Source organism: Anomaloglossus baeobatrachus, chromosome 5 (genome assembly GCF_048569485.1).
Source record: "Anomaloglossus baeobatrachus isolate aAnoBae1 chromosome 5, aAnoBae1.hap1, whole genome shotgun sequence".
NCBI classification, from domain to species: Eukaryota; Metazoa; Chordata; class Amphibia; order Anura; family Aromobatidae; genus Anomaloglossus; species Anomaloglossus baeobatrachus.
The window spans coordinates 271,359,362-271,380,521 of record NC_134357.1 but is presented as its reverse complement, the minus strand read 5'-3'; the positions used below and the strand labels follow the sequence as shown (position 1 = coordinate 271,380,521).

The 21,160-nt window shown below is 47.0% G+C and overlaps 1 protein-coding gene across 1 annotated transcript in view; it reads left to right on the top strand.

The window, feature by feature from the left end:
* LOC142312735 (uncharacterized) overlaps positions 1 to 21,160 on the top strand; it is a 98,891-nt gene that overhangs the window by 67,299 nt on the left and 10,432 nt on the right. Inside the window, exons 11-12 of the mRNA XM_075351722.1 lie at positions 795 to 986; positions 15,482 to 15,605. Of these exons, the coding sequence (XP_075207837.1) occupies positions 795 to 986; positions 15,482 to 15,605 (316 nt within the window). The remainder of the gene's footprint in view (positions 1 to 794; positions 987 to 15,481; positions 15,606 to 21,160) is intronic.

Sequence of the window (21,160 nt, the reverse complement as noted above, 5' to 3'; positions counted from 1 at the left end):
GCACCTTCAGGTATCTGGAAATTGCTCCCAAGGATGTGCAAGTCGATAATTCTCTTCCTGAGATCTTGGCTGATTTCTTTTGACTTTCTCATGATGCTACACAAAGAAGCAGTGCGTTTCAGGTGTGAATTAAAATACATCCACAGGTGTGTCTCTAATTAACTTATAAGTTGCCAATAAACCTATCAGAAGCTTCTAAAGACATGGCATCATCATATGGGCTGTCCCATATAGTCTAAATGCATAGTATTCTTAGTGTATGTGAACTTTTGACTTTGCAGAAAGTAATAAAAATGCCTTAAAACATTCTCTCTCTCATTATTCTGGCATTTGGCAAATATAAATAATTTTGGTTCCTAATTCACCTAAATCGGGAAAGCTTTATTCTGATTTCATGTCCAATAGTGAGGAAAACATGCAGATGTGTCTTTTTAGATAGTGTATGTAAATTTCTGGTTTCAACTGTATCTGTCCATCCTGTGATTTCCATAATTCCACAACTTTTCTTCTTGGTGTAGGAATTTGAATGTTGAGTGTAAATAAAGACAGGAGAGCAAGAATACTTCTTTGTGTACAATACATGGGAGATATTGTAGTGCTCTACCCACTAGCTCAGACACAAATGAAGGTTGCAGATGGGGAAAACTGGTGAAAAATACAAGGTGCAAGTCATAATGGCCAGAAATATTCCTAATGTGCACAAAAAACACCTTTTCTGACCATTTATCTAAAATGATAAGGACACATTTGGAAGTTTGCAAATATGTATTTAAATTATAATTCTCTACACTCAGGATTGCAAAATAGTAAAGAAGACCTCTGGTGAAACTGTAAATCCCAGCAACTATCCCTGTATGCCAAGAGGAGGGAGCAGGACCAAAAACCGCATTACAGATCCTCCACCTCACTCACTAAGACATGAGAAAAGCAATAAGCAGAAGATCCTGGACCTCACCAACAAGATGATTGAGCTGCTGACTGGAGAGGTGAGCGCTGCTGGGAATACTGGGACAATATATGGTAACACAAGGGATCATGTGTCTGGGTTATGACTGTATCATTGTGTGTATTGTCAGTGAAACAGTAAAAGAACTTTCACATTTTTTTTTTTATGTATAAAAATGAATTTTTATTAAATATGTAGAAAACTCAATTGCAAAAGTGCAAATCACAAGTATATGTACATCATAAAATTACACAAGAAAATCAGGGATGTGGTGGGATGAAATGTGGAACCGCACAGAAATTAATGAAAAAGCATCAAATACTAGTCCATTAGAGAAGTGTCATGATTGACTCTTGGCTCAGCTGGAGCTGAGCCTTTTTTTTAGTTTCACTTCTGATGCAGGTCACGTTAGGGGTTAATCCTTTCTGCCTCGTTCTGGAGGTCAGGCTGCTTTATTAGGGCACTGTTTCTCTTGGACTTCTTGTAAAACTGTAAAGGGGAAAAAAGCGCAATAGGGTCTTACCCGGTATGAGGGTGGACAAACAAGACAAAGAAGCACTCACCTGGTGAGGTTGTGCCAGTCACAACCCCTTATGATAGCCTGTGAGTGCCTGGTGGTTTAGCTGCAGCCCCGGGAGAGGAATTTTGTATCACACAGGTAGAAGAAAAGACCGGGTTTATGCCGCGCTGAAAACCACTGATGCGTGTAAATTAAAAGATTTCCTTTTTATTGGATAGTTCCTACGCGTTTCAGAGACATCCGTCTCCTTCCTCAGGAAAAGAAATCATATTACAGCAAGGCCGCTTGGACCTATATATAAGGAGCAAACAGCCATGTATGCATTAAGGACTGCCTGTATGACTCAGAGCTGATGACTCAGAGCCACATGGTAAAAAAAAAAAAAAAAAAAAAAAAAAAAAAAAGGGGGAGATGGAACGATCGTGAATAACAGAAAAAAGTGTCTGATAGAGCATGATCCCAAGAAACATGGATAATTCCAACAAAGGGAGTACTGAAGAAATAAAAAATAAATAAATAAATGAATGAATAAAGACATGAAAACACTTGTTCCTCGTGTTATTTAATAAAGTCATGGGGGGAAGAAATGTGAGGGATGTGTTCAAGATGGTGTGCGAACCTATGAAGTATAGGTGAATTTATTAGTGTTTAGTCCTCTACTCTACATGGGGATACAGAGATTTAGAGTTTTGATTTTTCACTCTAAATCTCTAAAATTCATTCATTTATTTTTTATTTCTTCAGTACTCCCTTTGTTGGAATTATCCATGTTTCTTGGGATCATGCTCTATCAGACACTTTTTTCTGTTATTCACGATCGTTCCATCTCCCCCTTTTTTTTTTTTTTTTTTTACCATGTGGCTCTGAGTCATCAGCTCTGAGTCATACAGGCAGTCCTTAATGCATACATGGCTGTTTGCTCCTTATATATAGGTCCAAGCGGCCTTGCTGTAATATGATTTCTTTTCCTGAGGAAGGAGACGGATGTCTCTGAAACGCGTAGGAACTATCCAATAAAAAGGAAATCTTTTAATTTACACGCATCAGTGGTTTTCAGCGCGGCATAAACCCGGTCTTTTCTTCTACCTGTGTGATACAAAATTTCTCTTGGACTTCGCCAGTGATACTTCTGGCTCTGCTGTGTTCTGCTCTTGAGTGACCTGTTGTCTGCCCTGCCCCCTCCTGACCTCCGTGTTCACCTGACCTGTTAACCTCCTCTGTTGTCTGTTTCCATCAGTGTCTCTCCCGCTGTCTCCCTGTTCGTTCCTTATCTGTTTACCTTTATTCTGTCTTGTCTTCCCACTCCCCCTCGCTTCTAGGCTCTGATTTCCCGGCTACTGACTATTTGCTTCCCTCTGACTACGTTTAGACTTTGCCCTTGTGTATTTACAAGACCTCATGTTGTGACACGGCTTTCTGACGATTCTACTGCCATCTGGTGGGCTTGACTAGTATTACCTCTGCTAGGGAATTCCCTGCTCATACGTTTCCTCCACTTTTACGCCCCCTAGTGGTTTACCAGCTAACTACCTTCTCAGATAGTTTCAGGAATCCTCTCAGTCCCACATTACTGCGCTGTACTGCTATTGTACATCTTAGAGTACAGCGTGACAAGAAGCAAGTAAAACAGGTATATATATGCTGGCTGCCAGAGGAATCCTGCTCCCGGGTGCCAAAAAGCTATACCGAGCAATGAGTTAAACCGAATGGTGCAGAGATTCCAAAAAAGAGAAAGGTGGCCAAATATATAAGTAAATCAATACATACTTATCTAAAGTGACTTGTGCAGCATCACAAAAGCCTTCCAGAGAAACCCCCCAACGACCGTTTTGCTATTGCTTAATCATGGGGAAGTACTGTACTGATCTGCCAGAACCTTTTTTTCTCCCTCTCGCGGTCACATGACCGTTTAAGCTCCAGTTCCATTGGATGACAACAGCGCATGCGCACTCACGCCGCGCGTCCCAACCTAGCAATAGCGGCGTCAGGACCCGCGCATGCTCAGAGCAGGCCATGTGTTACCATGGCGTGCTGTGTACACAACGCAGGCCATAGAGACGCCACCGAAGGAGCAGGGAAATAAGCAGTGAGAGGTGCACGCGCACACCAATGGAAGGGGGTGATAGAATATGGAGGACATTATAAATGGTAGAATCAAAATGATAAATTAGAGGCATTTAAGAAATGTGACAAAAATTCATATGTATGAAATATCAACAGATGCCAAAGATAATAAAGAGACATTTAACACCCCAAAATGGGTAATTCATATGGGTAGAGGAAATAATACATTGAAAAAAGATTCCTATTAGTATATATGAGAAGGTCCACATCAAAAGCTTTTTCAATTCAAAAGGGTACATATCAATCAAAAATACATCAGAAAACACATAAATGTAATCTCAGATATTTTTTTCATAACCCCAAAGCTAGATAAAACCCCCGCAGCATGCTGTCCTCAGTTTATATAGCAAAAACCCTGTGGCAGATTCCCTTTAACCTCTTCCCCCCCCCCCCCCGGCAATTTTTCACTTTTGTTTTTTCCTCCGCTTCTTTCAAGACCCATAACTTTTTAATTTTTCTCTCAATCTTGCCATATAAGGGCTTGTTTTTTGCAGGATGAGTTGCACTTTTTTTTTTCAGTAAATAATTTTATTGAGTTTAAAGGTAAAATGAACAGAGTACTGCTTATAACACATATATGATGTAGTAGTACAGAAGTTGAAATTAATCCAAACATTTGGATCAGTCAGATAATACTGTACTATAAGAATATTTTCACAAGGATAAGAATAGTCAAATAAGAAAACAAAGCAGATAAAACATATCAACTTAGGTTAAACCTTATTATGGTATGGCATTTTATAACAATATTATGGATAACTATATTAACTATAAAGATTGAGTGAAGGTCAGTAAGAGATAGGAAAGAAGAAAAAGATAGATACAAGAAAGAGAAGAGGGTATGAGAGGAGGGGGGGGGAAAGACAGGGATAGATAGGGGTGGATCGGGTGTCCAGAGAGCTCCGCCGCACAGATATACGCATCCCCTTGTATGTTGCAAATATCCGCTAGAGGAACCTGCAGGAGGAAGGACCCATGTAAAGCCCCCTATCTGAGCCAAGACGTATAGCCCGGAGTATCTCAGAAGAGGAACCAGGAAGACCAGGTGCCAGCATGTTTATCCCATTTGTCACTATCGTCTGCCATCAGGGACTCCATACGTTCCAGTCTATTCATCTCCTCCAAAAATTCCCTCACAGAGGGGGTTGTAGTTGTTCTCCAATGTCTTGGGATAATCATACGAACAGCGATAAGAAAGAAGCGCAGGATACCTCTTTTGGTCACAGAGAGAGACCCAGGAAGTAGGGACAACAAAGCTATTTGAGGTGTAGGGGCTACCCGAATACCCGACATCTGAAAGTATACTTCAAAAATTGAATCCCAGAATGTCCTTACCAAGGAGCAATCCCACCATATGTGTTTCATAGTACCAATTTCGACTCCGCATCTCCAGCAGGTATCTGGTACTGTGGGGAAGATCTTATGCAGTACGTCAGGGCATCTATACCAGCGTGTAAGAATTGTAAAATTTTTCTCCTGAGCACTACAAGAAATGGACATTTTATGAGAGAGTGTAAAGATTTTGAGATGGTCCTGTTCCGACAGCGTGATCTGGAGCTCTCTTTGCCATGCCTCCAAATACGTTGGGGTACCTTTATATTAGGCTGTACACAAGAGGTTGTATATCAATGCAATGGCATGTTTCGGGGCGGCATTTAATGAGATTAGGGTCTCAAAGTGTGTAGGTTTGGATAATAGAGCATTCCCCGGGAAGTTTTTTTTTAGGAATGTGGTCAATTGAATATATTCCAACCAGGATAGCCTCCTCTCCGGGCAAGCCTCCTGCAGAGCCCCAAAAGACGCCGTTCCAGACAGTCTCCTGGCAACCTGTCCTAGTGTAACTCCATTCGCGGAGTCCCAACACAAGAAGGAAGATCTCTCCATTGCAGGGGGAAAGTCTAAGTTATTAAAAAGTGAACTCATACTCCCCGGTCTGTGGGATAAGTTTAATGTCTCCAGATGTCTGTCCCAGAAAAGCATGAGTGCCTGAGTCAGAGGTTGAAACCCCGAAACCGCCGGCCTCTGCTGAAGGGGAGCCCATAGGAGTTGTGTCAGAGGGAAGGGGGAGAGATGGGACTCAACACCCACCCATTGTTTATTGAGATTGTTAAATCTCCAATCCAAGACCCTCGTGAGGAGGACACTCTGGTAGTACTTTTCAAAATCAGGTAAACCAGCGCCTCCCCTGGATTTAGGTCTCACCAGTGTGGTGTATCTAATCCGAGGTCTCCCCGTCCCCCAGACAAACCTGCTACATGCTCTTTGGAGTTGTCTGAAATACTGTTTGGTAACCTTTATCGGGACTGTTTGGAATAAATAGAGGAACCTCGGGAGTATGTCCATCTTGCGGGCATTGAATCGGCCAAACCAGGAAAGTCGGCCCCGGTTATATCTATTAAGATCAGCAAGAGTTCTATTAAGTAATGGGGAATAATTAGCCATTAACAACTCATCCGGATTGGCCGAAACAGATATCCCAAGATACTTGATAGATTGGATCTCCCATTTGAATAGGAAGGCTGATTTTAGTCTATTGACTTGTGTGGTAGGGAGAGAAATATTAAGGGCCTCTGTCTTTGAGTAGTTCACTTTGAAGTTAGAAACTATGCCAAAGCGTTGGAATTCTTGAATAAGAATTGGGAAAGCGATTTCCGGGTTCGTTAGATACAGAAGAAGGTCATCAGCGTATAAGGCAAGTTTATAATATTTCTGACTTACGTCAAAGCCCTTTATATCGGGGGAGTTTCGGAGAGATATAGCCAAATGCTCCATGGCTATAACATATAGAAGGGGTGAAAGAGGGCACCCCTGTCTAGTGCCATTAGATATTTGCAGGGGAGAGGAAAGAGTATTGTTGGCTCGGACTCGTGCTGAGGGCTTATGATACAGGGCAAAAATTCTCTCTAACATGGTTTGACCGATTCCCAGCTGCTTCAAGGATGAGCGTAAAAAGGTCCAATTAAGACGATCGAATGCCTTCTCGGCATCGATCGATAAGAGGCAGGCTGGAGTTCCTTGTCTGTACATATGGGAGGTCAGAAGCAGAGTTTTAATAGTGTTGTCGCGCGCCTCTCTACCCTGGACAAACCCTGTTTGGTCAGTATGGATTGAGGCAGGCAATAGCGGGGACAACCGGTTGGCTATTAGTTTGGCGAAAATCTTGACATCTACCCCTATGAGAGAGAGAGGGCGGTAATTGGAGCATAAGGACGGGTCCTTCCCAGGCTTGGAAATCACCGTTATGGTAGCCGCAAGGGTTTGTGCGGCAAAGGGGCAAGCTGAAGATATGGAGTTAAAGGTCCTAGTCAGGAAGGGCGTCAGCTCCAAGGCTTATAGAAATTGGCCAGAAATCCATCTGGACCAGGACTCCTACCATTGGCCAGACCCTTAATAACCGCAGTGACCTCCTGTTCGCTAAAAGGATCATCTAGCATGAGAGAGTCCGTATGGTTCAGTGGGGGGAGAGGGGTACCATCAACATAATCGTCAACTTTTGCTTGGAAATTTGTTGGGGACATGTCCGCCACTGGGCCACCTAGGTTATATAAACCGTCATAATAGTCTCGAAATACATCTGCTATTTCATGAGGTTTATGTGCTGAATGGCCAGAAGGTGATTTAATGTTGGGGATAAATGTAGAGGGAAGGCGAGGACTAAGAAACCTAGCCAGAGCTCTGCCTGGCTTGTTGGAGAATTCGTACATAAATCTCCTACCTCTATCTCGATGACGGGCGGACGCTGCATCCAAGAGGGACCCCAGATCCAGTCTAGCCTTGAGCAAGGCTGCCAAAATCTGAGGGTCATGAGTCCGTTTATGGGTCTGTTCTAGGTGTTGAATGGAAGTCAGTAATCTGTATATTTCGCAAGCTCTATCCCTTTTGAGTCTGGTTCCCTGTTGAATAAAGGCCCCCCGGATCATCCCCTTCAGAGTCTCCCACTGGAGAGGTAAGGGGGTTGGATCATTGGCATGAAATTCGAAGAAGTCCGTGATGGTCTTCCTAATGGCTGACTGACATGTCTGATCTTTTAATAAGTTCGGGTTCAATGACCATAGCCATTCCCTGGGGCGTAAATTTTCACATTTTTTTTGACAATACTATCCAGGATTGAAAGATATTTAAAGCACCAACTACAAAGGTTTTTTGGCATCCATTCATTTTTTTCTTCATGGATCCATAGGCTTTTGTAATGGAGAGATTGAGCTAAAACTCAAAACCGATCAAAATCGGAAATGTCTGTATAAATTTGGCATAGACTATAATACCGTGTTTTTCCAAAGATAAGACACTGTCTTATACTTTTTTTTTTTTCCCCGAAAAAAGCACTAGGTCTTATTTACGGGGTAGGTCTTTTTCTTGGAGGAACATGGTTGGGGGTAAGTTTATCCCTCAAAATAGCAGAACCCCCCCCCCCCCCCCTCTTCCTTCCCAGAAGACTCAGACTTAACAGAACCCGGACATCTGTGTTCTGGTAAGTATGAGTACCAATTGCTTCTGGCCAGCAGGGAAAGATGGGACGCAGTGCAGTGGAAAGCATGGAGAACCCGGTGGTGTAACGCATCGATGCATTCCACCGCAGGTCTGATGCGTTCCACTGCACTGCCTCTGAGATTCTCTGCCGGCCAGAAGAATTTGGTATCACTGGATGTGCTGAGTGTGTGTGTGAGCGATCTGATGTGTGATTGTGTGAGCGATTTGATGTGTGTGGGTGTGCGATCTAATGTGTGTGGGTGTGCAATCTGATCTGTGTGGGTGTGTGATCTGATGTATTTGGGTATGTGATCTGATGTGTTTGGGTGTGTGAGATGTGTATGGGTGTACGATCTGATACGTGTTTGGGTGTGCGATCTGATACGTGTTTGGGTGTGCGATCTGATACGTGTTTGGGTGTGCGATCTGATACGTGTTTGGGTGTGCGATCTGATGTGTTTGGGTGTGCGATCTGATGTGTGTGGGTGTGCGATCTGATGTGTGTGGGTGTGTGATCTGTAGTGCAGGGCTGTGGAGTCGGTAAGCCAAACCTTCGACTTTGACTCAGGGCGGCTTTGCACGTTGCAACATCGCACATGCGATGCTGGTGGGGTCAAATCGAAAGTGACGCACTTCCGGCATCACTTTCGAGATCGTAGTGTGTAAATGCTAGATGATACGATTAACGAGCGCAAAAGCGTCGTTATCGTATCATTGTTGCAGGCTCCGACTTTTTCATAATTATGCTGCAGCGACAGGTACAATGTAGTTCCTCGCTCCTGCGGCTGCACACATCACTGTATATAACGCCGCAGGAGCGAGGAACATCAGCTTACCTGCCGCCGGCGGCTATGCGGAAGGAAGGAGGTGGGCGGGATGTTTACATCCTGCTCATCTCCGCCCCTCCGCCGCTATTGGCCGCCTGCCATGTGACGCTGCACGACCCGCCCCCTTAGGAAGGAGGCGGGTCGCCGGCCAGAGCGACGGTCGCATGGCAGGTGAGTGCATGTGAAGCTGGCGTAGCGATAATTTTCGCTACGCCAGCTATCACAAGATATCGTACCTGCGACGGGGGCGGGGACTATCGCGTGCGACATCGCAGCATCGGCTTGCGATGTCGCAACGTGCAAAGCCCGCCTCAGACTCCTCAATTTCCCTTGCACCGACTCCGACTCCACGACTCCGACTCCCACATATATTGCTTATAGTTAAGGGAAAATAAGGGAAAAATGTATTGTAGTACAATGTGAACATCAGACATTTAATCATTTTTATGATACAACTAGCTGTACTACCCGGCTTCGCCCGGGTTAACAACTGCTGTTAACAAAATAGAATGTATTAACAAAAATGTATTCTGCACACAAAAACCCACAAAACAAATAGATATAAATGTAATTATAATGTCTGTCTCCCCTTATGTCTGTCTGTCTCTTTCCCTGTCTGTCTCTGTCTCTTTCTCCGTCTGTCTCAAACTCTTTCCCTGTCTGTCTATCTATTTCTGTCACTTTCCCTGTCTCTTTCCCTCTCTTTCCCTGTCTGTCTCTTTCCCTCTGTCTTTTTCCCTGTGTCTGTCTCTTTGTCTGTCTCTTTACCTATCTTTGTCTGTCTCTTACCCTGTCTGTCTCTTTCCCTCTCTTTCCCTGTGTCTGTCTCTTTGTCTGTGTCTGTCTCTTTCCCTGTCAGTCTGTCTCTTTGTCTGTGTCTGTCTCTTACCCTGTCTGTGTCTGCCTCTTTCCCTGTCTGCGTCTGTCTCTTTCCCTGGCTGCATTGTGACACGCCAACATTCCATATAAGGGCGTGGCTGCGCATTCTTCTGAAGTTCTGGCTGCACTGTGGCTCCCAGCTCCATTCGCTTTAATGGAGGCAGGTTTTTTGGTGAATAACTGTAAAGCGCGGGGTTAAAATTTCCCCTCAAAACATAGCCTATGACGCTTTCGGGGTCCAGAAGTGTGAGTGTGCAAAAGTTTGTGGCTGTAGCTGCGACGGTGCAGATGCCAATCCCGGACATACATACACACATTCAGCTTTATATATTAGATAATCAAGATATTTAGAACATAAAACATATTTATTGGAATACAACTTTAAAACACAAAAAACTGTAATAGATTGTAAATGCTATACAATATGTAATATACAGTAGATTACATATATATCTTGTGTGTGCATGTATAATATATATAATTACATATTGCATGACATATTTACAATTTATTACAGTTTTTTGTGTTCTAAAGTTGTATTCCAATAAATATATTTTATGTTCTATCTAAATATATTGATTATTGTATTATAAAAATGATTAAATGTCTGATGTTCACATTGTACTACAATAAATGTTTCATTTAAATAGAAGCATTATACTAAATGTTATTATTTAGTATGTATTTGTTGAACTGTTTTTTGTCACTTATATAGTGTTATATATAACACTATGTAATACACTATGTAAGTGGCAAAAAACAGTTTTCAACAAAAACATAGTAAATAACATTTGTGTAGTCTATGAATTTGTTGTAAGAAATAGAATTGCTTCCATCAGATCCTCCTTCATAGATGACCTCAAATCTAACCTAATAATTTTAAGGCTAGAGAACAACCTCTCTACAGTAACTTGGGTTGGAGGCAAAGCCGTCACCACATGAGCAACATCTCTAACAATTTCCGGGTATAAAGGAATTGCATCATGCAGTCAGTTTTGATGAACTGTTAAATTTTTCTATTTCATTGAGAACAAGTGAAAACTTTTACTGAAATCTGGTCAATCTGCTGCTATAGGAGACGGAGTGAAATCTTTTTCCTTGCGGCAACACTTTTCTGCTCCATGTCATCCAAATACTTGTGTGGGGGTGCAATATGGCACCAGTAGCACTGTCAGGCCCCAAGTCCTCTTGCACCTGGCAGTCCTGTAGCTGCTCATCCTAACTGCTACCTCACTCAAAGCTTCTTTTTCTTTAGTAAGCTGTTGATCATCAAGCAGTATATGATGACTTGGGTCCACATAAACAGCCGCCAGAAGAATTGTATTTTCCAATAGCTGTGTCTCTCTCTGTTTCATTAAAGCAGAAATGCCATCTGCGATTAAACCTCCTCTTTGGGACAGGCAAAATAGCAAGTTCTTCCACTCCCTTATGAAAATGCCAGGAGTTAAATCCTCAGCTTGTAATGTTTTAGTCACGGTAAATGGGTGATTAAGCAATTCCTTCAAGTCAGCCACCTGTGTCCATTGACCTTCATTTAAGGTTACTTGAGGGTTCACCATATCTATAAGAAACAATTTTAGTTCAAGCAATCGCTCAGTCGTTAAATAAGTGCTGCCTCACCGAGTGGGTTGATCAACAATTGCCCCTTTGCCAGCACGCCTCTTCAAGATGGTATCAATTTTAGGGGTTCTGGCGGCAATAACCAACTTCCTCACTTTTCCAATCAGATTTCCAGGATGTCCGCCCAGTTTCACACATCCGGCTATTCGGCGGATGCGGTGCACGCCAGTACAGTACGATACAGTGCAGTGGCAGCGCCACAACTTCCGGGTCACATGCTCCGGTCACATGAAAGAATGTGACCGTCGTTTGTCACTCTGCCGCTGTACTGTATACACTGTTCTGGAGTGCGCCGTGTCCGCCAAACCGTCGAAAATACGGATGTGTGAAACTGGTGTCCCGCTTGCAGACTCTCTCTTATTGCCAGCTGCAGCGGGTGCACAACACAGCGCATGTGATGAATATGAAAGTGTTTTGAAGCAGCTTCAACAAGATCATCTAATCCTAAAGTATCATTTTGCTGTTCTTCTCTTGTAATATCTGTTCCTCAGTTACATGAACAGCACTGTGGTCTTCCATCTCACACATACTAAATCCTAAATTTTCTTCTAGCTGTTGTTCATTACTCTCATTCATCAGTTTAATTGTACTTATGTTTGAAGCATTGTTCGTTACAATGGCAAGAACCTGTTCTTTTTTGCATTCCTAATCTTGCAGAACTTTTTCCACTAAGGCTTGGAGAAACTGGCTGCTGTGATGAGCTTTAGTATCTGTTACTGCCAGTGTCTTGCTAACGATTTCTTTCTTGTCACAAACACATCGAACATTGATGGCAAAATAGTTCAGTGAAATGCAGCGACTCTGGGCACCCAGCAAAGGCAATGGGTGAAAAGATAGGACATTCAGACACATCGTTTTGTGAGGATCCTCACAAAGAATGAGCATGTCCGTTTGTGGTGTTTTTCTAATCTGCTTTTGCTATTGAAAGCATTATTTATGAGCTCAGAAACCTTTCAGGTGATGCGGTTTTTTAAAAAGCTGATCTGCTTTTGCAGCTGAAAAACGTATCCTCAAAAAACGCAGCAAAAACGCTGTGTGTGAACATAGCCTTAGATCAGGAATAGAACAGCCATTTATAGGACATTTCATAACTTTCCCAAATTCCTATGAAAACATTTTCATCACACTCTGCATTGCACTACTGTCCCCAATTTATTATATATTTTAGGAGTCGGAGCATTTTATACCGACTCCAACTCCACCAAAATGAGCTCCAACTCCGACTCCACGACTCCGACTCCACAGCCCTGCTGATGTGTGTGGGTGTGCGATCTGATGTGTGTGGGTGTGCAATCTGATGTGTGTGGGTGTGCAATCTGATGTGTGTGGGTGTGCAATCTGATGTGTGTGGGTGTGCGATCTGATTTGTGTGGGTGTGCAATCTGATGTGTGTGGGTGTGCGATCTGATGTGTGTAGGTGTGCGATCTGATGTGTGTGGGTGTGCGATCTGATGTGTGTGGGTGTGCAATCTGATGTGTGTGGGTGTGCAATCTGATGTGTGTGGGTGTGCGATCTGATGTGTGTGGGTGTGTGATCTGATGTGTTTGAGTGTGCGATCTGATGTGTGTGGGTGTGTGAGCTGATGTGTTGGGGTGCGATCTGATGTGTGTGGGTGTGCAATCTGATGTGTGTGGGGGTGTGATCTGATGTGTGTGGGGGTGTGATCTGATGTGTGTGGGTGTGTGAGCTGATGTGTGTGGGTGTGCAATCTGATGTGTGGGGGTGCGATCTGATGTGTGTGGGCGTGTGATCTGATGTGTGTGGGTGTGCAATCTGATGTGTGTGGGGGTGTGATCTGATGTGTGTGGGTGTGTGAGCTGATGTGTGTGGGTGTGCGATCTGATGTGTGTGGGGGTGCGATCTGATGTGTGTGGGCGTGTGATCTGATGTGTGTGGGTGTGAAATCTGATGTGTGTGGGTGTGCAATCTGATGTGTGTGGGTGTGCGATCTGATGTGTGTGGGTGTGTGATCTGATGTGTTTGAGTGTGCGATCTGATGTGTGTGGGTGTGTGAGCTGATGTGTTGGGGTGCGATCTGATGTGTGTGGGTGTGCAATCTGATGTGTGTGGGGGTGTGATCTGATGTGTGTGGGGGTGTGATCTGATGTGTGTGGGTGTGTGAGCTGATGTGTGTGGGTGTGCAATCTGATGTGTGGGGGTGCGATCTGATGTGTGTGGGCGTGTGATCTGATGTGTGTGGGTGTGCAATCTGATGTGTGTGGGGGTGTGATCTGATGTGTGTGGGTGTGTGAGCTGATGTGTGTGGGTGTGCGATCTGATGTGTGTGGGGGTGCGATCTGATGTGTGTGGGCGTGTGATCTGATGTGTGTGGGTGTGAAATCTGATGTGTGTGGGTGTGAAATCTGATGTGTGTGGGGGTGTGATCTGATGTGTGTGGGTGTGTGAGCTGATGTGTGTGGGGGTGCGATCTGATGTGTGTGGGGGTGCGATCTGATGTGTGTGGGCGTGTGATCTGATGTGTGTGGGTGTGCAATCTGATGTGTGTGGGGGTGTGATCTGATGTGTGTGGGTGTGTGAGCTGATGTATGTGGATGAGTGAGCTGATGTGTGTGGGTGTGCGATCTGATGTGTGTGGGGGTGCGATCTGATGTGTGTGGGGGTGCGATCTGATGTGTGTGGGCGTGTGATCTGATGTGTGTGGGTGTGCGATCTGATGTGTGTGGGGGTGTGATCTGATGTGTGTGGGTGTGTGAGCTGATGTGTGTGGGTGTGCGATCTGATGTGTGTGGGGGTGCGATCTGATGTGTGTGGGCGTGTGATCTGATGTGTGTGGGTGTGCAATCTGATGTGTGTGGGGGTGTGATCTGATGTGTGTGGGTGTGTGAGCTGATGTGTGTGGGGGTGCGATCTGATGTGTGTGGGGGTGCGATCTGATGTGTGTGGGCGTGTGATCTGATGTGTGTGGGGGTGCGATCTGATGTGTGTGGGCGTGTGATCTGATGTGTGTGGGTGTGTGAGCTGATGTGTGTGGGTGTGCGATCTGATGTGTGTGGGCGTGTGATCTGATGTGTGTGGGTGTGCAATCTGATGTGTGTGGGCGTGTGATCTGATGTGTGTGGGGGTGTGATCTGATGTGTGTGGGTGTGTGAGCTGATGTGTGTGGGTGAGCGATCTGATGTGTGTGGGTGTGCGATCTGATGTGTGTGGGTGTGCAATCTGATGTGTGGGGGTTTGTGATCTAATGTGCAATCTGCTGCAGGTCCTCGGCGTCTATTGAGTGTGCTTCCAGGGTGTCCGGTGTCTGTAATGAAGTGTCCTGCAGTATTTTTAAGTTTTTTAGCTGCATGGACACTTCATTATTGAACCGGAACTAGGGCTTATTTTTGGAGGAGGGCTAATATTTAAGCCCTGCTCCAAAAATGCTGAAAATCTCTGCATGGATTGAACTTATATGTAAAAAATTGTTTTCTGAATGAGGCCTAAAGGGTACTTTACATGCTACAACATCGCTAGCGATCTCATTAGCGATGTGAAATTCTAGATAGCAAGTGCGATCTTTCGAGATCGCACATGCGTAAAATGACCTATGTGCGATCTCAAATGATCGCACTTGCGATCTAGAATTTCACATCGCTAACGAGATCGCTAGCGATGTCGAAGTGTGTAAAGTACCCTTAAGTCAACTTGTCTGGCATTTCTGTACTCTGTTACTAAGCGACTCTTGCAGTGGGGTGGAATCTCCTTAGGAGTGTGCTCGCTCCCCTGCAAAGGTAGTCAGTTTAGGTATCCTTCCCTTAGTGCTCAGGAGCATCACCCTGTGTCTTGCATAATCAGTACTACATCATGTGTCTGCTGCACAGTTGTAACCAGCCCTAGTGAGATTAGGCATTGCCATGCCAGCTATTTGGGTTTCAAGAGACGGAAAAGCAGGACTCACTAATCTCACTTGCGCTGTGTACAACAATTCTGGATAGAATTAGCAGAAAAATAATATTAAAAGACTGTTTATTACTCTTTAAGTTATCATTAAAAAAATATGGAGAACATTAAAGTAAGCCAAATCTGTGGATCAGTGGACACCATTAGCATCAGCAACAACCAGAAAGGACTTCCTGTATCATTTTTCGTGCCAGGTTCCTATAAGGTGTCAGGATATAACTGTGTATTTCTCCAAGGAGGAGTGGGAGTACTTAGAAGAGAACAAACATTTGTACAAGGACATAAGGATGCAGGACCACCAGAGCACAACCTCACCAGGTAAGAGGACATTTAAACTATTGGCAAAATACACAAGATTTTAAGGGAACCACCAGTGAGCTCTTATATACAGCATTTTAGAACACTATATATAAGAGCCCAGGCCAATCTGTATAACATAAAAATACATCTTCTTTGTCGCTCCATTGGGAGACCCAGACAATTGGGTGTATAGCTTCTGCCTCCGGAGGCCACACAAAGTATTACACTTTAAAAAGTGTAACCCCCTCCCCTCTGCTATACACCCTCCCGTGCATCACGGGCTCATCAGTTTTTATGCTTTGTGTTGAAGGAGGCACACATGCACACAATGCTCCACATTTTAGTCAGCAGCAGCTGCTGATTATATCGGATGGAAGAAAAGAGGGCCCCTAACAGGGCCCCCGGCATGCTCCCTTCTCACCCCACTGAGTCGGCGGTGCGGTTAAGGTTGAGGTACCCATTGCGGGTACACAGGCAGGAGCCACATGCCGTTTTCCTTCCCCATCCCTTAGGGGCTCTGGGGAAGTGGGATCCTAACCGGTCATCCAGCCACTGGGACCGGGCTCCCTCCGCAGCCCCTGGGGGAATCTGCCGGACAGGAGACGGAGTATCGTCAGGGACATGGCCCTGCATCTACAGGTACTCTGTGTCCCCGTTGGGACGGTGCATGAAGCACCTTGGCCTCAGACGCAGCTGCGACTGCGGTGTGGATTTTTTGTCTGGGACTACCGCGCCGACCGTGCCTGTTTGTCGGCCGCGGTTTTTACTTTAGTCCCCGGCTTTTGCGGCCTAGTGTGTTAAACTCCCGCCCCTGAGCCTGCCAGTCATGGAGAAAGGCGGGACGGTCGGTATGATGCCGACAGTGAGGGCTGGAGCACACTTCGCTGTCCTCCGCCCCCCTCACTGATCACTATGGGCCACCAGGTTCCCGCACTTTTGCGGTTCCGCCCACGGCTCTCTCCTCCCCTCAGAACGCCGGCAGCCATTGTTATAATTCTGCCGGTGGAGGATCTCAGAATCTGCTCAACACTGCTCTGGGAGAGGGGGATCCTAACCGGTCGCCATGCTCTGGGACCGGGCTCCATCCGCAGCCCCTGGGGGATTCTGACGGACAGGAGACTGGACATCATCAGGGACAGAGCCCTGCATCATAAGGTACTCTGTGTCCCCTGAGGGACGGTGCATGCAGCATCTGTGTTACAAATGCCGCAGCGGTGGCTGAGTGGTTGGTGAGACTGGGACTACCGCGCCGACCGCGCCATGTTTGCCGGCCGCGTTTTTAAATTTAGTCCCCGGCTCTTGCGGCCTAGTACATATACTCCCGTTCTCGGGCTTGCCAGTCAGGGGTAACGACGGGACGGCCGACTGGACGTCGGCAGGGAGGGCTGGAGCATACGTTGGTATCCTCCTTCCCCCTCACTGAGCACTGTGGGGCACCAGTTTTCAGGTGCTGACCCCCCTTGGTGCCGCAGTGTATATATATATGTTTATTTATATGGTATATGATCTCACTGTTCGGCAGCATTATTTGCCTTTGGCTGTATACCCTCACTGATTACTCTGCGGACGACATGCTGTTGTCTGCTCTTAAAGAGTAAGGGTGCCAAGGTACTGGCTTATTTTACAACCTGTACCTCTTGTGCGGCTATATTACAGGCAGGTTCCACATACCCTCATTGTGTACAATGCTTGGCCCCGAGGGCATTCACTCAGCCGGAGCCTCCGGCACTGGTGGGACCCTCGGCCAGGTGGTACCGCCGGTTTCCACTGCACAGATGACAGGGACAGAGTTGGCATGTTGGAATCAGCAAATCTCTGAGTAGCTTTCACATTCCAGGACTCAGTCTATGGACAAAGGGTCTGCTAAGATACTGGAAGCCTTGCAGTCCAGACCGATAACACAGGGCCAGGGAGCTGTGAGTTCATCGCTCCCGGGTCCCTCTGGGTCGGTACAACAATGGGCTCCTGGGGTAACACCCAGATCCCACGGTGAGAACTCCGTCACGGACCGCGGCCTTTGATAGGCTAAGCGGGCCCGCTGGGAACCTTCCCCGACTTCATCAGGAGTGCGGGTTTCGATCACTCTAACTCCAGAGGGGCCGTCCAAAAACACAGAACTTTACGGACAAACGCTTACTAAGCGCCTTATTGACACGCGTTACCCTTTTCCCCCCTGACGTTGTTAAGGGTTGGGCTCAGTGTCACAGGGTGGATTCTCCAGTCTCTTGGCTGGCGGCTAGATCCGTAGTATTAGTGGCAGATGCCATCTCTCACGAATGCCACTGACAGGCAAATAAAGCTTATGATGAAATCCATCTATGAAGCCATAGTCGCATCTTTTGTTCCAGCCTTCGCAGCCGTGAGGGCACTCCAAGCTATCTCAACTTCTCTGGCTGAGATTATTGCGGTTGCACATATCTCTGCCCCGCAGGTTGTGTCCTTCACTTCTCAGGCGTAGGTTTTTTCGTTCTACGCCATGAACGCCTTTCCTGGACTCTGCGAGCCGTACAGCGGTAGCATCCACCAATTCGGTGGCAGTCTGCAGGGCCATGTGGCTACGTGAATGGAAGGCAGGCTCTGCTTCCAAGAAGTTCTTAACCGGTTTGCCATTTTCTGGCGACCGTTTGTTTGGCGAGCAATTGGATGAAGTTACTAGACAGTCCAAGGGAAAGGTCTCGTCCTTGCCCCAGTCCAAAGGTTCGGTCATTTCGGTCATCAGCAAGTTCCGTTCCTCCTCGTCCAACAGGTCAGAGGAGGGCTAGAGGAACTCTTCTGCATGGCGGTCTAAGTCACAAGGCGGCTTCCTCATGACTTCGGCCTCACCAAGACCGCGTCCTCGGTCGGTGGCAGGCTCTCCCGCTTTTGCGACGCCTGGTGGCCACATGGCCAAGACCGATGGGTGAGAGACATTCTGTCTCACGGTTACAGGATAGAGCTCTGCTCTCGTCCTCCGACTCGTTTCTTCAAAACATCTCCGCCCCCCGAGCGAGCCGATGCACTTTTTCAGGCGGTGAACACTCTGAAGCCTCGATGTCACAAGGAGACTTCCTAGCATCAATTGACATCAAGGATGCTTATCTCCATGTGCCGATCGCACCCGAGCTTCAACGCTTTCTGCGTTTCGCCATCAGGGACGAACAATTCAGTTCGTCGCACTGTCATTCGGCCTGGCGACAGCCCCACGGGTCTTCACCAAGGTCATGGCAGCAGTGGTGGCGGTCCTACAAGGGCCACTCGGTGATCACTTACCTAGACGATCTTCTAGTCAAGACACCCTCCTGGGTGGCATGTCAACACAACCTGACCATTGCTCTGGAGACTCTCCAGGGGTTCGGGTGGATCATCAAATTTCCAAGGTTAAAACTGACACCGACCCAATCACTTTCTAAGGAAGATGGTGGCAGCAAGGGAGGCAGTTCCCTTGCGCAGTTTCGTCTGCGTCCGATTCTATCGGACACCGCAAATGGGACAGGAGGTCGACGTCCCTAGACAAGAACGTCTCTCTTTCCCTTGCGGCAAAACCTCTCTTCAGTGGTGTCTTCTTTCCACTTCCTGGGCGGAGGAAAAATCCTCCCGGCCCCCAGCTGAGGCTGTGGTCACGACGGACGCGAGTCTGTCAGGGTGGGGAGCGGTCTTCCTCCACCACTCGGCTCAGGGAACCTGGACTCCGACAGAGTCCTCCCTTCAGATCAATGTTCTGGAGATAAGGGCAGTGGATCTAGCCCTAAAGGTGTTCCAGCGGTGGCTGGAGGGCAGGCAGATCCGAACTCAGTCGGACAACGCCACGGCGGTTGCGTACATCAACCACCAGGGCGGCACACGCGCAGTCGTCAAGCCTTCCGAGCAGTTCGGCGGATTCGGCTGTGGGCGGAAGCCACAGCCTCCACCATCTCCGCAGTTCACATCCCGGGCGTAGAAAACGGGGAAGCAGATTTTCTCAGTCGCCAGGGCATGGACGCAGGGGAATGGTCTCTTCACCCGGACGTGTTTCTAGAGATCTGTTGCCGCTGGGGAACGCCGGACGTCGATCTAATGGCGTCTCGGCACAACAACAAAGTCCCGGCATTCATGGCTCGGTCCAAGGATCACAGAGCTCTGGCGGCAGACGCGCTAGTTCACGACTGGTCGCAGTTTCGACTGCCTTATGTTTTTCCTCCTCTGGCACTACTGCCCAGAGTGTTACGCAAGATCAGGTCAGACTGTCGCCGCGCCATCCTCGTCGCTCCAGACTGGCCGAGGTGATCGTGGTACCCGGATCTGTGGCACCTCACGGTGGGTCAACCGTGGACACTCCCAGACCGACCAGACTTGCTGCCTCAAGGTCCATATTTCCTTCTGAATTCTGCGGCTCTAAACCTGACTGTGTGGCCATTGAGTTCTGGCTCCTAGCGTCATCAGGGATATCTCCAGATGTCATTGCCACCATGAGACAGGCCAGGAAACCAACGTCCGCCAAGATCTATCATAGGACTTGGAGGATTTTCTTATCCTGGTGCTCTGATCAGGGTTTTACTCCCTGGCCGTTTGCCTTGCCCACTTTTCTTTCTTTCCTTCAATCCGGAATGGACAAGGGCTTGTCTCTCGGCTCTCTCAAGGGACAAGTATCGGCGCTTTCCGGTCCCACCTTACAAGCGTCCGTTAACACCCTCGGATCTTAACAGGGTGCTGACGACTCTTCAGAATCCACTTTTCGAGCCGATGCGGGATCTCTCTATCTCGCCTTTCGCAAAGGGTGGCCTTCCTAGTGGCAGTCACATCACTCAGAAGAGTGTCTCAGCTAGCAGCGCTGTCATGCAAAGCCCCCTTCCTGGTGTTTCACCAGGATAGGGTGGTTCTACGTCCGGTCCGGACTTTCTCCCTAAGGTATCCCCGTTTCATCTCAATCAGGATATCGTCTTACCCTCTTTGGGTCCGCATCCAGTTCACCAAGGTGAAAAGGATTTGCATTTATTAGATCTGGTGAGAGCACTCCGGCTCTACATTTCTCGCACGGCGCCCCTGCGCCGGTCTGATGCGCTCTTGTCCTTATCGTGGGCCAGAGTAAGGGATTTCAGGTTTTCAAGTCAACCTTGGCTCGGTGGATCAAGGAACCGATTCTTGAAGCCTACCGTTCTTTTAGGCTTCCGATTCCTGCAGGGCTGAAGGCCCATTCTACCAGAGCCGTCGGTGTCCTGGGCATTGCGACACCAGGTTACGGCTCGGCAGGTGTGTCAGGCGGCTACCTGGTCGAGTCTGCACACTTTCACGAAACACTATCAGGTGCATGCCGATGATTCGGCAGATGCCAGCCTACGTAGGCGACTCCTTCAGGCGGCAGTTGCCCACCTGTAAGAGGGGGCCGTTTTTCGGCTCTTTTTATCGAGGTATTCTTTTACCCACCCAGGGATTGCTTTTGGACATCCCAATTGTCTGGGTCTCCCAATGCAGCGACAAAGAAGAAGGGAATTTTGTTTACTTACCGTAAATTCCTTTTCTTCTAGCTCCTATTGGGAGACCCAGCACCCGCCCCTGTTCCCTTCGGGCTGTTGTTCTTTTGTGTACACATGTTGTTCATGTTGGATTGTTCTTTTGGT